The following is a 14385-nucleotide window of genomic DNA, read 5'->3' on the forward strand; positions in this document are numbered from 1 at the left end:
CGATTTTCTTATCCTGGACTTGACAGTTAACACATTTTCTGACAATCTAATAGTATTACTTAGACTAATAAAAACTAAACTTAAACTATTTCATTGGGCAAAAATACTCCAAAAAAAGCTAAAGGATGATAAATGTCCAATCATCCAATTGCTCATGAAAATGCTAATAGTAGGCTTGCATTTAAAATGAGAGATCTTCAATTGAAAGAATAACTGTTCACTTTAAATGGATTGGAGGTCGAGTCGTCTACTCATGATCAAGCCAATGTGTTTAGAATCCATATTTACGATTTTCATATTGCTTGTTTCTCTTGAAAATATCCTTGTACATTATTTTGTTGCTTTGTAGAACTTTTTTTTTTCATTTTCTGAACTGCTTTATCCTCACTAGGGTCACGGGGGGATGCTGGAGCCTATCCCAGCTGTCTTCGGGCACGAGGCGGGGACACCCTGAGTTGGTGGCCAGCCAATCGGAGGGCACAAGGAGACAAACAAAAATTCACGCTGACACTCATACCTAGGGGCAATTTAGAGTGTCCAATCAACCTACAATGCATTTCTTTGGAATGTGGGAGGAAACTGGAGCAGGAGAACATGCAAACTCCACACAGATGGACCAACCTGGATTTGTGGACACTGTGAGGCCGACGCGCTGACCACTCAGCCATCGGGCCGCCCGCTTTGTAGAATTTAAGAACTAAAGATTACATAAATACATATAAAAAATGCGTTCTTTTTAAAATCTGATTTTGACATGAGCGGGACATGCTGATTGATTAGCTTAACTTCAAAATAAAAATCATTGGGATTTCTCTATCTTTTACCTCCTATGTGGGGGAAATACAAACATCATCCGTTTTGTGTGGTCACTTCATGGTCACTTCTCTGTACAAAATAAGTTAATTGTGAAACGTAGGACACAGGACAATCTCCACATTGAAGCATTCTCCGAATGAGACAAACACAAAACAATACAAGAGGAAATCAAATGTGAGATACTTCAAATAGCCCACTGGAGACGTGATATGAAAAGCGGAATCAGCTGCGACTGCACTTGTCATTTTCAAATAGCCAACTGCGTTTTGATCTGCTTTTGTCAATCATAAGCAGGGTCTTTGTGTCTACACCAAAGCTTACCCTCATCGAAGGGCAAACTGCACTAGGTGGCGAGTCTGCCTGATTGCAAGCCTTATTGAGTAAAGCAGACTGACAGCCATTTAGAAGGAATGGCAACAATGTGACTCAAATGTCATAGCACGGTGCCCCACCGTTAACATTTCAGGGATCGGATAAACCAAACATCCTCATTGATCTGACCAAGTTGGTGTCCACATGGTCAAAACACGACAGTTTCCCGACCATAATTGGTCAGGTCGTAAAGAAACCTGTGCCTGAGGTACATTGTGCATACATGGGTGTTTTATTCCCTCATTTTTTGCAATTAATGGTAATCTACATCCAAACCATTTTTACTGGAATGGAACTGGGAATAGAACTGGGAATTTAACCATTCCTGTTGCATTTAATATCTGCTTTCCCAAGCATCCCTGCAATTTAAATGGTTTTATCGCCTTTCAGTAACCATCATTGTCTCCCCATTTTCTCAGGATATGAACGACTTCTCCCCCTCCTTCAACCAGCCTCTATATAAAGGTATGGTGGCACCCAACGCCGAAAAGGGAACAGTCATCACCACTGTGTTTGCAGAGGACCAGGACCCACCGGTGAGTACATCATTTTGACCCAAAAGTTGCAAAAGATAATGAAAACCTCCACTAGTTTAAGGCAAATATACAGTGGACCCCACTATTAAAGTTCTAACAAAATTTGAATAGCACCAAAAACAACTGAACTGACTGGAAAAATGTTCGTCTTTCACAAGTTCTGGTGCTTCTCTGCGAAGTGGTCCCTCCCAGTTACTATGGTGTGCACACACTCAAGGCTGTTTTGACTGTTTTTTTTTTTTCTTTTTCTTTCTTCTTTTTTTAATGAATTAGCTGCAACATTGAGGGCACTTATTATTTTTCTTTTCTTTAAAAAAATCACACATACCTGAAGACCATGAACTGTGTGATTCATAGTTATGTTTTTAATAAGTATCAATAATGACGTATAAATACTATTGTGGGAGGAAAAAATGTCCTGCAATGGCAAATCTTTTTTTCGTAACTCATTTCAAATTTGACTAGGAATATTCTCTCTTTATTTTTATATTTTTATCATGTGGCGACTGCTGACAAGTGATGCCACCTTTTTCTCACTAAAAGGAGGCTAAATTATTTTCACAGGGTAACCCCCTAACCCTTCTATGATATGAGGACATAAGTATTTGTCGCTGTGTGTTGTTCCATCGCATTAAAACAAAGAAGTGAGTTTCCAAACTTTCCCTGTTTTCGGCTCTGACCACAGGCACTTGGGCCAACACTGGTCTTCTTTGTGTGCTCTTTATTTAATGGAATCCTTACAAAAAATATTTTAGAATTTGTGTCAAAAACTCCAGGCCTCCTGATGATGTAGTGGTGCCATACCTGACTTCGGTGCGTGGTGAGATCAATTCCTGCTCGGTGGATATGTGATTGAGAGTGCGATTGGTTGTCTTTTACTATGTGTGCTCTACAACTGACTGGCAACCTTTCAACCGAAGTAAGCTGGGATGGGCCCAAGCACCCCACAACCCTGTCCGGGATAAGCGGTGTTGAAAATGAATGAGATTCTGACTCCATGTCAAGCCACAGGTAAACTGATGGATAGAAGTGGAATGGTGACCAGCGGGATTCACCAAACCCGTCGACAAGTGTACATTTGCAGTTCTGTTTCTAATTAAATCATGCCGTCACCCAACATGTTACAAAGCCTTCAACCCACGTGTTCTTTTTAATGAAGGCGTATGAAAGAACGGCTCGGCGAGGTCTCGCTCGCGCTCACGTCACCCTTTGTACATCAGACGTTTCATTTGTTCGCTCGTTTCACGCCACGCTCTTGAAAGTTCCCACAAGCCTGCATGCTTTCATTGACACACCCTCTGTACATTCTAACTTCCATTCTCTCACCGACTCCGATGAGTCATCAGCTTTTAGCCTCTGACAAACTTGTACTTGAGAATATATAGTACTTGTTCTCTTCTTTTTTTCTCCCCTCCACATCTGCCGAGCTTCTTCCGGGACTGGAGTAATAATGACTTTAGTCTTTTTTTTTTATTCCAGAAGCCATCCGTCACAAAGCGAATGTTGCATAATGCAGTCACGAACTTGTCGCTAGCAAAACACGATGACAAGAAGCATAGAATTGAGTAAATGTTCTTTGTCATTCATTACGACAAACTTCTACCTTACGCGACTTGAGACTCAAGAGTTCTTCACAAGCTCATTTTTTTCCTCCTATACTCTTTAAAACTCTTTCAGTTGAAGGTTTAAAAGACTTACTGACCTCCTCGTACCGCCCTCAGGGTTTCCAGCAGTCAAGGAAGTAGAGCTTTTATTGTGAGCCGTCCTTTACGTTTTGGAACTCTCACAAGCCTTAGATTTGCACCTTTGTCAGTCCTAGCTGAGGGTGGAGTATTCTTTTCAGTTTCAATGCGTCTTGCTGAACCACTTGTTTTTTTCTTGTTTTGTTTGTCACTATCACTTCTGACCACGCAAGCTTCAGATTTTCTTCTAGAATGTTGAAACAGAAAAGGGGATCAGACAATACGAAATAAACTGAACTGCTAAATTGGAATGATTTGATTGAGAGAAAAAAATTCTCACCCTGAATGAGAAAAATGTGTTGATTGATTGTTCATATGAATAGAATTCATTTTGAATGAAATGTTAAACCTTTCTGAATGAAGTGGAAAAATTCTAAATGGTGTAGAATGGATGACTATAAACTGGTTTGGAATGAAATGGAATCATTTGGATGTTTTTGCATGAAGTGGATACATACCTGTCAACCTCTGCTGATAACTGCCCTTATAAATGATTATGATTCCCCTTACAAACACCGTACGACTCGTACGGTGTTTGTAAGGTGAGTTTAACCAACTTGTAAGGGGAATCATAATCATTTATAAGGGCAGTTATCGGCAGAGGTGGACAGGTATGTGGATAAGAAATGATGTTGGATGATTTACAATAAAAGACAATGCTGAACATAGGGGAATAATGTTCAATGATGTTAATCTAAGTGAAATAACGTTGAACGTTTTTGAAGTGGAAATACTGTAAATGTTGAAGAATTTTTGGAATCAAATGGAATGTGGAACAAAGTAATTTAAGGGCACCTCCTGATCACTTTCTATTAATTTGTGCAATTTCCTGTTCTTTGGGGGCAATTCTTTCTTGTTGATTTCATGCCAAATCTTGTGGCTTTTTGAGACATTTTGATTCAAGTCGAGGTCAGGTGACTCATCTGACCACATGTTATCACTTTCAGGATGACCTGACTTATTTCTACAATGTAACATTTTGCTGTTCGCAACGTTCAAGTACAAAATTCAAGAAATTGCAATTATTATCTTGACCTCATTATCAAACGTTCACCCGCCTTTCCTAAATTGTCGTGGATTGGATGTCTTTCGCCGCCGATGGCTCTGAAACTCCTTACAAGGTGAACCACTGTGCAAAAACCTTTAGAAACCTTTGCGAGATATGAGAATTTTGCAGCTACGTGGTCAGAGTACTCAAGCAAGCGTAAGTGCGACGCTTTGACTGACACACCAATTGGATTTCCTAACAGGAGTGGACTAACCCAGTCTCTTATTGACCGAAGGCTCAAAGCATTTTATTGACAGAGTGCCTGTCAAAGGCTAATACAATATGTATCAAAAGCAGACAGTGTAGTACATCTCTGTCAAAAGTTCTGAATAGTTGCAACCATCCCTTTTAGCTGTGTGGGCAGACAAATATCTCTCCCGCTTGCACCACAGGAGTTGTGATGCTTGTGATGTAGAAAAGTGTTTTCAGCTAATGCTCCATCATTTTGAATGAGATTACCATGGAGACAAATGCTCCTGAATGCATTATTTTTCATGGATAGGTTTGAAAGGTCCTTTATTAATGGCTTGATCCACCAGCCACTAACAAAAAAAAAGAAAATCTACCACTGTCTAGTGTGTTGCAAATGTTAAAAAAAAAATTTAATATATGATAATGTGTTTGGACTCGGAATTGAGTTTGGCTATTTAGCATTTAACATTTTGATTTACTTGGAAGTTGGTACATTTGGTAATGGCATAATAAGTTGACTTTAATTTGTGTGGAGTAAACATGGTTGATTTTCTTTTGATTAGTTAGGTTTGGTTAGAGTGAAAAAGCATGACATAATAATTTTATTTTTTTGTTTGTCCATGTTAGAAAATGAAAAGTAAAAGTGAGATGTAAACGAGCTAACAAATTGGGATGGCAAGGAAAAAATGAGAGCTTGAATTTAGATTTTTTTTAAATTTGTTTAAATTACAAAAAAGCAATAAAAGGTTCATATATTAAATATTTAATTAAGAAATGTATATTATATTTTCAAGAAACTGTTTAATTCGAAAATACAAACATGACAAAAGAGTAAATGTCTTTGTTTTAGATTTCCCAATTTAATTGATTTAATTGCAAAAAAATGAGAAAAATATAATCGATTCGACACAATCTCTAATTGCTAACAATCCTCCCATTCATAATGGAAGGTACATCTATTGCTTTCGATGGCTTTCTTTACTTTTAACTTTCCTGTTGTGAATATGCCCCAAATTAATCATTTTGAAAAATGATTGCATTGGGAAATGTGATTTACTAAAGCATTTTATCTTTGTGAGTGACAAACAACTATATTAGGTGCAAATGAGTAAAGCATGCCTTTTTGAGTGATGGATACAGATTGTCAATGAATGACTGATGTTTTTTTTTAAATCACACAGACATCTGGACTTATATTTATTGACTTCTGCTACATTGACGCATCTGCATTCTCAGAAACATGACAGATAGATTTTAATAAACAGCTGAATAAAATGTTTTTAGTGTTTGTGCTGAAGATTTTCATCATTTTGCATACTTACTGCAAATTACTATTCCTTCTGCATTCGGTTTCTATGAAAAGCACATCCGCCCGCAATTGGTGTTAATATTCCATCATGTACAATTTCCTCTTTCCGCTTAAAGGTGACCTTGATTTTGATGATCCCCACATAACAGAAGAGCATTTATGATTGCATAGCTCCATAGGATTAAATTAAAAAGCAAACGCTAAAAAAAGACCTGATTAGATTGCCAATGGTGTATGTGCAAAGAAGGTTTACAGAGAGAAACGACGCCCATTGCGGGGCTTACGATCTAGTGCAAACACCATTCTGGAGTTTTATTGCTGCCATCCTCCAAAAACTCCTCCGAGATTTTTCTGGAGAGTTTCCTAAGCCCTTAAAGACATATATGTGAGCCAAAAGCTCCTGGGTGTCATGTTCATACTTAAAATATTCTTGTGTCACTTTCAGGCTGGCCACTCCCCTAGGCCACAAAAAAAGATTATTAAAAGATCATTTCTGCCCATAGGTATGGTGGATTATTAAGGCCACACAATGAAAGAAACGGGGGGAAAAGAACACGCCTATGAGAATAAAATCGTGCTATTATGACTTTAATCTTATAATATTACAAGGAAAATATTGTAAGATGAGATTAAAGTCATTAAACTGTTTTATTTTACATATTGCATGGAAAAAAAAGTTGTGATATTACAAGGGGTTAGCACGTTTCCTCCCACACTTTAAATTGTCCCTTGGAATGACTGTGTGTGAATGGTTGTCAGTCTCCTCCTGTGATTGGCTGGCTACCAATAGCCAAATAGTTGGCTCAAGGACCCCTCCGAAGTATAATGATTTAAACTAATATCTTGTTGGTGCTACCAGGCAAGTTAAATAATTCACATGGCTTTATGCACTTTACATAATGTTGCTAAAGATTAAGGATTTTATTATTCGTGAAACTGATTCTGAAATACAGCCCCGCAAGATTCTCATCTTCTTTCATTTTAAATGAGGCAGTTCACATCCACGTAAAGTGCAAAGCAGCCAATTTAGCTAAATTAGCCATCCATTCGTAATACCTAATGTAAGGGTATGTAATATAATGACTTTAATCTTGTCGATTATGACTTTTCTGTTGTAATATTACATCTGACTTTATTGTTGTAATATTGCTACTTCAATCATCATTCATTCATTTTCTCAACCGCTTATCCTCACAAAGGGCGAGGGGGTGCTGGAGCCTATCCCACCTGACATCGGGCACCAGGCAGGGGACACCATGAATTAGTGGCCAGCCAATCGCAGGGCACGAGGAGACGGACAAACATTCAGTCCCATACTCATACATAGGGGCAATTCAGAGTGTTTAACCAGCCTACCCTGCATGTCTATGGGATGTGGGAGGAATTCGGAGTACCCAGAGAAAACCCAGAGTTTTTTGTGGCCCTAACAATCCATCGTACTTACAGAATAAAGTGCAGAAAGAAAAACTTCCAATAAGCAGCTGTGTTTAATCTTAATCCTTAAGCGTCTGGTATCTACTAATTATTTAATGCACATGATTTATAAGACAGACTGCAGGGATAAATTTATCAACGAGGCGGTCCTGCATTTTCAATATTATTGAACAGAAGAGCTGAATTCATAAATAACCTATGATTTATACATGTGAGTGCAATCACGGGCTGACTGTCAAGACCAATGAGATGCAAAAACCATAACAAAATTCATCATTCAAGGACTTAGTTATTTCTGAAGAATATTAAGCAGAGGGTGCTCATTAAGAAAAAATGAAAATAATAGAATAAAGCAGTGCAACATCATGGCACGTACACCATATTTTCCACGTCATAGTTCTACAACTGCTTCTATATACGTTGTTGGACCTCTAGATTTATGAGAAGGTTCAATATTTTGGGGAAAAAATTGAATTTAAATTCATTGGATGGTTTACCCTCTTTAGAAAATGTTAGTGTTCTTGTAGGATCTTTTAAACCTTGTTTTTTTATATTATCAAATCATGTTGTTGAGCAACTGAACTAATATTCATCCCCGCTTTCAGTCTAACTGGATTGGACGTCTAGCGACGTTGATTGCAGCCAATGAGTGAAATGGTTAAAAATGCATTGAATTTTTTTTCTAGTAGTCTTTAGGTTCCTTATGTTTTTAAGTAGATACGTTTTCATCCATCTTAGATATGAATTTGTGACACATTTTACATTATATTCTGTTCTAAGTAATCCTTAAAAACCTTGAATTTCCTTTGTTGAAATCTGTAAAGACCCTGCGTTATGATCCTGTTCTGTATTTATTTTCTTTCTGCCTTTTGGAGTCTCCGGCGTCATTTGTCAGTCACTATAATCTTGTTTTCTTGGTTTTATTTTGTGCTTTTCAGGGTACCCCAGCCAGTTTTGTGCGCTACAGAGTGGATCAGGAGAGATCGCCATACAGTGGGAGCATCTTTGATGTGGAAGAAGTGACCGGAAGGGTCATCACCAAGGTCAACCTCAATGAAGAGCCCAGTGTTACCTTTAAAGTGAGTAAAGCCTTATAAAGAATTGATGGACAAACATTATTTATTATAGGTAAGTTGGCAGAGAAAAATGTGTTTTAAAACAAATTATCATTGCCAACCCTCCCTGTCAAAATTGGACGTCTATGGGCGTCAACGGGACTCGCTCACAACCATCTGTTTACTCGATTACATATTTTTCCTGCTGGGTACAAGCAAAGATTGAACATTTGTAGTGTTATATAAAACCATCATCCAATTTTTTGATATATATTTTAACAAGAGAAGCAAGTGCTCTAGGACATTTGCTTCTAATGAGGATGTCTCGGACATGATGTTACGACAAAAATCTTCCCTGGCTCTCTATCTTCTTGTTGTTTGTAATATGAATTATGGCGACTATTGTAAACAACACCATGTGTGTGTGTGCGCAGTTGTTTGTCACAGCCTTTGACGACGGCGAACCAGTGAAGACGAATAGCACCTTGGTGGAGATCACCGTACTTCAGCCTTCGCGGATTCCCATCTTTACTCAGGAGGAATACAGGTAACAATTGAATCATCGCAGTCGATTGGATGTCTATTGCCGTCAGTGGCAAAGGAGGTAATGATGTACAGAAATTGCTTTTCCTTTACCTACATTATTCTCGTTTTACTGTCTTTTCTATTTTAGCCACATGAATCATTTTCCCGTAGGGCTGGGTAATATGGCCTAAAAATAAAATACAATTCTTTTTATTTTTTGGGACAAAAGAAACGTATGATTTTATTTTTCCTACCCTCCTCTTTTTAAAGAAGGAATGTACTTATTCTTTCTTTCTCCCTATCCTCATCTACCCATATTTGTGCTTTCAGCCACCAAATACAAAGTAATAATAACTATATATAAGTAAACTAATTCTCATGGTTTAAAAGTGGGGAAAATTATATGGAAAAATACTTTTTGGTGTGTCGATTCTGAAATTGCCATTTTTTTTTCCTTGCCCAAGGCTTTCCTCCCTTACTGATTATGTTGTTATTACTAGCATGCGTTGGAAGTCTTAGTCTTGACTCGTTCTGGTATACCAAAACTTTTGGTCTTGTGTCCAACAAACTGACAACAGGGACTTGGGATTATCTGCCATGAGAAATTTTTCATCTTAATTAGTGTGATTTTTAAGAAAACACTCCGTCTTCAATTTTTGTGTCAATGAAATTTCACCACCCCCTGAAAATCTTCACAATGTAAAAACTAAATAGCCTAGTGATTTTGCAAATGACTCAATTGTCTTGAGGTACACCATCAGGTGCAACGTTAAGTCATTGGCTACCATTGACGGCCAATAGACGTCTAATCCTTCCCAGTTCAAATAGTTTGGAGGTCTATTAGTGGCACTCATTTCACTTGAAAGAGCTAATAACATCAATTTTAGTGGTTTGTGCATCTGCCTCACAATTGTGAGATCAAGGGTTCAATCTTCAGTGGGTTCCAACCTTCTTGTGTGTAGTTTGCCCCAGGCCTGCGTGGGTTTTCACTGAGTACTCCGGTTTCTTCCCACAACCCCAAAACATGCATTTTAGGCTGGCTGAACAGTAGTTGTCTGTCTCCAAATGTGCCCTCCGTGTGGCTGGCAACCAATTCAGGGTGTCCATCACCATACTTGGCACTGGGATAGGCTCCATCACCCCCTTCAGTGCAGAAAATGAATGAATGAAAATGCCGCCCTTCCTACTTAACCAGAGACTCAATTATTTATCTTATCAAAAATAACAAACAAATTACACCACCTCTTTTGGCCTTCAGCTGTTACAAACTGCATAAAATATTAACAAAGTGGAATCCACCCAAATGAGCGGTTTTGGCAGGCAGAGTTCTCTCATCAACGGATCCAAATGGCTGACAATTTGCATCCCAAAACTTAGCAGATAGTTTGTTCATCAAAACATTACTATTTAGGCTAGAGTTGACCTATCCAGCCTATATTTAGGAACTGATTAACCCCACTCTGGCAAAACAAATTGTGCAGGGTGACTCAAATGTAAAAAAAATCAGCGAGAATGTAACACACTTCATTTACTGTCGTCTCTTTTTGGCAGGATTAAGCATTGACACAATTAACCTGTCGTAAAGGGCAAAGCCGGTCTCTATTTCTCAGGGTTGCTGATGGGCTGCCACGCGAGGCGGTGCTTGTCCAAGCGCGGTCCGCCAAAAGCCTGATGTTGCAATGACTCAGGAGGAATCCGCCGAGTGATTTATAATTAAACTACACATGGATTATTAACACTCCGGCTAAAGCGGCTTTGAAGAACTCGCTCATTACGTGCCCACGTCGTCTAGGAATATGCTACGTGGCGTACTTGCAGCAGGCACCTGTCTGAGCCCGTTCCCAGCTCAACTAATAGCAAAGTTGGCTCTGGTGTGATTAAATGGGAACGCTCATTTTAAGTGGATTGATTTACGAGCTCGAGTGTCAGTCAGCGCGGGCAGACGAGCCGCTGTGACCAAATTTGACATGCTATTAAGCATCGGATGGTGGCTATTAACGCTATGACAGAGTTGTGTCAGATGCCATTCTCGTTTGTGTTTTTTATTATTTTGCACACTTAGCATATGTACTGGCATGATCTAATGATGAGTGCTAGATTGGAAAAAGCAGTATTTATTGGAAATGTTTCAAAACTCAGCAATTAAATCACTCGCCCCTCCAGGTCAAAATGGTTTGGAATGTCCAGCACTACTGGTAGTGACGAAACATTCTTAACGGTGTGCTTTCTGGGGTCACTTTATGCATATTTTGGAATTCCTTCCCATTGGTTTCGATTCAACTAGCAGTCACTTTGTTTATTTGTGGTCACTATCTGATGATTTTGGTGTCTGCTCAGACACATTCCTCTATACATGTCTAATTACTAATAACCTGCCTTGATTTTGTGAATGTGTGAATTATGTAAATTAATGTGAATAACAAACCTTTAGGAGTAACATCTTGAAACTTCAAAATATGTTTTCCACTGGAAATAAATTGGCCTTTTTTTGTCTGGCATTCCCACCAAGAGTGGATGAGTGAAGTAACTTGCTTTTCAGTTCATATGAAAAGCAGGCGCTGAATAAATGATATAGTTCCATATTGCAACACTTCCAGAGAGACAGAAAGCACGATGAAGTAGTGCAGAGCTAGTGTTTTTATTGTTTTATTCACCATGTCGTTGGCTTGAAGCAGGAATATTGGCGAAATCGGATTTCGTAAATAGGGTGATGCTGTGATTTGAGTTTCTTTCTTTCTCTGACTCCCATTGTAACTCAATTTACTTGTATTAAGTGGGATTTGGAAAACTAAATTGGAGTTATTGTTAGTCAAGGGATCACTTGGTGTATGCGAAGCGACTACTAGAGTCTCCTTGGTTTGGTTTTATTACGAATTCACAGTACGTATAATTCACACAGAGTTCATAACAGTGGTGTTGTATTATCAAGACAGGTTTTGCTCTACTCTTGGAATGTAAAAAGTAGTACTGGACACTCAAAAAGTAGTACTGAACACAAGACTTTTCTTAGGCTTTTTTCCGTCTTGGTCTTGATTCTCAAAAATCCCATGGATTTGATTCCTGCATTCACTTTAACTCTCTTGTTGAATGCAGTCTTTAGAAGAAAAATTCTGAGTGCTTAACGCAATTGCCTCATCTTCTGACGATTTGAATAATGGTTATAAAACTTACTGCTTACTGCTTACTGTTTTTCTTAAGGTGCTTAGGTTTCCAAAGGTCATGTTACCCTCAAAAGTGTATTGAAATTCACTGGCTACTTTTAACCAACCTCGTCTGTTCGACAATCACAAAGTGTGAAAACTGAAAGCCTAGTTGTCTATGGGGGCGGGATTGGCTCAGAACATTCCTGAGCCATTGCATCAACTGACCTCGGTTGCAAATAATGAGCCATGAAAAAGTATTAGCTAGGTGCTGGATCCTCTCTCTCTCCATGGGTGTCCAATCTGTTGGCTCTTTTAGAAGAGCGATTCGGCTTATCCCTCTATTTTTCCCCTAAGAGAGCCCACAAATCAGCGCCTGAATGTCCAGAGGAGCTCACGTCCGTCACCTCTCAGCCAGTAAGTTATATGAGCAATCAGGTAACTTGGGGCCGGAGCTCGGGGGCACACGGTCAGAACGGCTCTGCTGGGTTTTGGCCGGCTTAATGATTTCTGCCCGGGCTTTACGGTCGCTCCCGTCCATCTGTCAGAGGGAAATGAGGGCCCCCGGCCGTCGTTAGCTACAATAAATGCTTCCTCGCGTTGTTTACGCCGTGGACACGCACCTGCCGTTTGTTGCGGAGCTTTTCGGATCACGTCGGCATGAGCTGTTTATGTAAGCAGCTCATAAAAAGGAGAGCAAACAATAAAGTGCGGTGTATAGGCTGTTATTTGTTATCGTCTAATGACTTTTACAGGATAGGTGTGCTTTTTTAAGATAGATGGCGTTCATTTGTTGCATACAAGATGTTTATTAATACCAATAAAGGGGCATATGTTGTCAAATGGATAGAACGGGTAGCTAAAGTGGGAAATAGATACAGAATAATGGCTATGAATGTTAATGTTAACCCATTGAAGGGGAATGAATCAAATTGTTACGGGATTGAAGGAATCACATTTGTATGGACTTTTGTTTAAGTCTGGGATTGGCTGGCTACCAATTCAGGGTGTCCCCCCGCCTGGTGCTCGAAGTCAGTTGGGATAAGCTCCAGCACCCCCCGTGTTCTTTCAGACAATAAATGATTGAATATTGGTTAAGTAAAATAGTAACAAAATGAATAAAGTGAATAATCCTGGCAAAGCATTATTAATAGGTCCATAGAAGGTCACAATCTCAGACAGTGCCCTAAGGCTTATGCAAGGAAGAGATATCTTTAAGTATTTCAGAGAAAAATGCAGGGAGGGTGATAAGCTTGCAATATCTTTCAAATCCATTGCAACTTGAATGGCAGGAAATTATCATTTTTCAGAGCCATTGACAGTGAAGACACTCAATCCATGTTGGCTGGGAGGGTTGTCAGCCATCATTTGCAGAAAACTTTTATTACTAAACATGAATCTATAGTCCTTGTTTTGATGCAGAGGAAGGCTACGATTTGACCACCCTTAAAACTGTGAGGCAAATATGCTTACCTGCACGCAGAAACACTTTGATAAATAGATTTACGTGCTTCCTCAAGCACTTTAGAGGCCCAACTATTCATATAACAGCAATTAAAATATCCATTTTCTATATTATATCCTCTTAAAAGGCCGACGCATGTAGCTTTTAGTGCCCATACAGCAAATTTGCTGCCCTCTTTTCCACTAATAGTCATCACAATAAAATCAACTAAGGTAAAAGTCATGAATTATTCTTATTTTGGGAAAAATATGCATAGCAACCTTTCATTTTAATTTCCTTGGAGTCATCTAAGTTTTGTGGCCGTTTGGAAAACTGCTGTCTTTATTTCATTGACCTGCAGAGGAATTAATAATATTTAGCAATAAGAAGTAATGATAATTCACACAATGAAGAGCAAGTCATGAAATCTTACTCCCAAATGGTTATCATTCATCTCCATTATTCATCTCCTAACTCCCACACTAGCATAAGATATTACATTTTTTACCTAATAAAAATGTTCATTAATCTTAATCTTTTCATGCATTTGATAATATGCAAGAAATTATACTTAGGGGCAGATGCACAAGCAAAAAGGGCTACTACCCATTCCCAGAATTATTAATCAAATTAATTTGTGAAATTTCAAAGACAAATTGGGCCTACATTAGAATAGGGAGGGTTGCTGAATGAATTTGATACAACCAACCGTCTTACTTCAATTGTTTTGTACGTCTTCTAGTGATAAATGCCTTTAAATCTACAGCAGATA

General features: G+C 38.7%; 1 protein-coding gene across 1 annotated transcript in view; it reads left to right on the forward strand.

Moving 5' to 3' along the window:
* The window catches only part of LOC144084474 (protocadherin-15-like), a 154605-nt gene that overhangs the window by 105066 nt on the left and 35154 nt on the right, over positions 1 to 14385 (forward strand). The window contains exons 24-26 of the mRNA XM_077612938.1: positions 1608 to 1724; positions 8388 to 8528; positions 8939 to 9051. Of these exons, the coding sequence (XP_077469064.1) occupies positions 1608 to 1724; positions 8388 to 8528; positions 8939 to 9051 (371 nt within the window). The remainder of the gene's footprint in view (positions 1 to 1607; positions 1725 to 8387; positions 8529 to 8938; positions 9052 to 14385) is intronic.

The sequence above is a fragment of the Stigmatopora argus genome, chromosome 11 (genome assembly GCF_051989625.1).
Source record: "Stigmatopora argus isolate UIUO_Sarg chromosome 11, RoL_Sarg_1.0, whole genome shotgun sequence".
Classification (NCBI taxonomy): domain Eukaryota; kingdom Metazoa; phylum Chordata; class Actinopteri; order Syngnathiformes; family Syngnathidae; genus Stigmatopora; species Stigmatopora argus.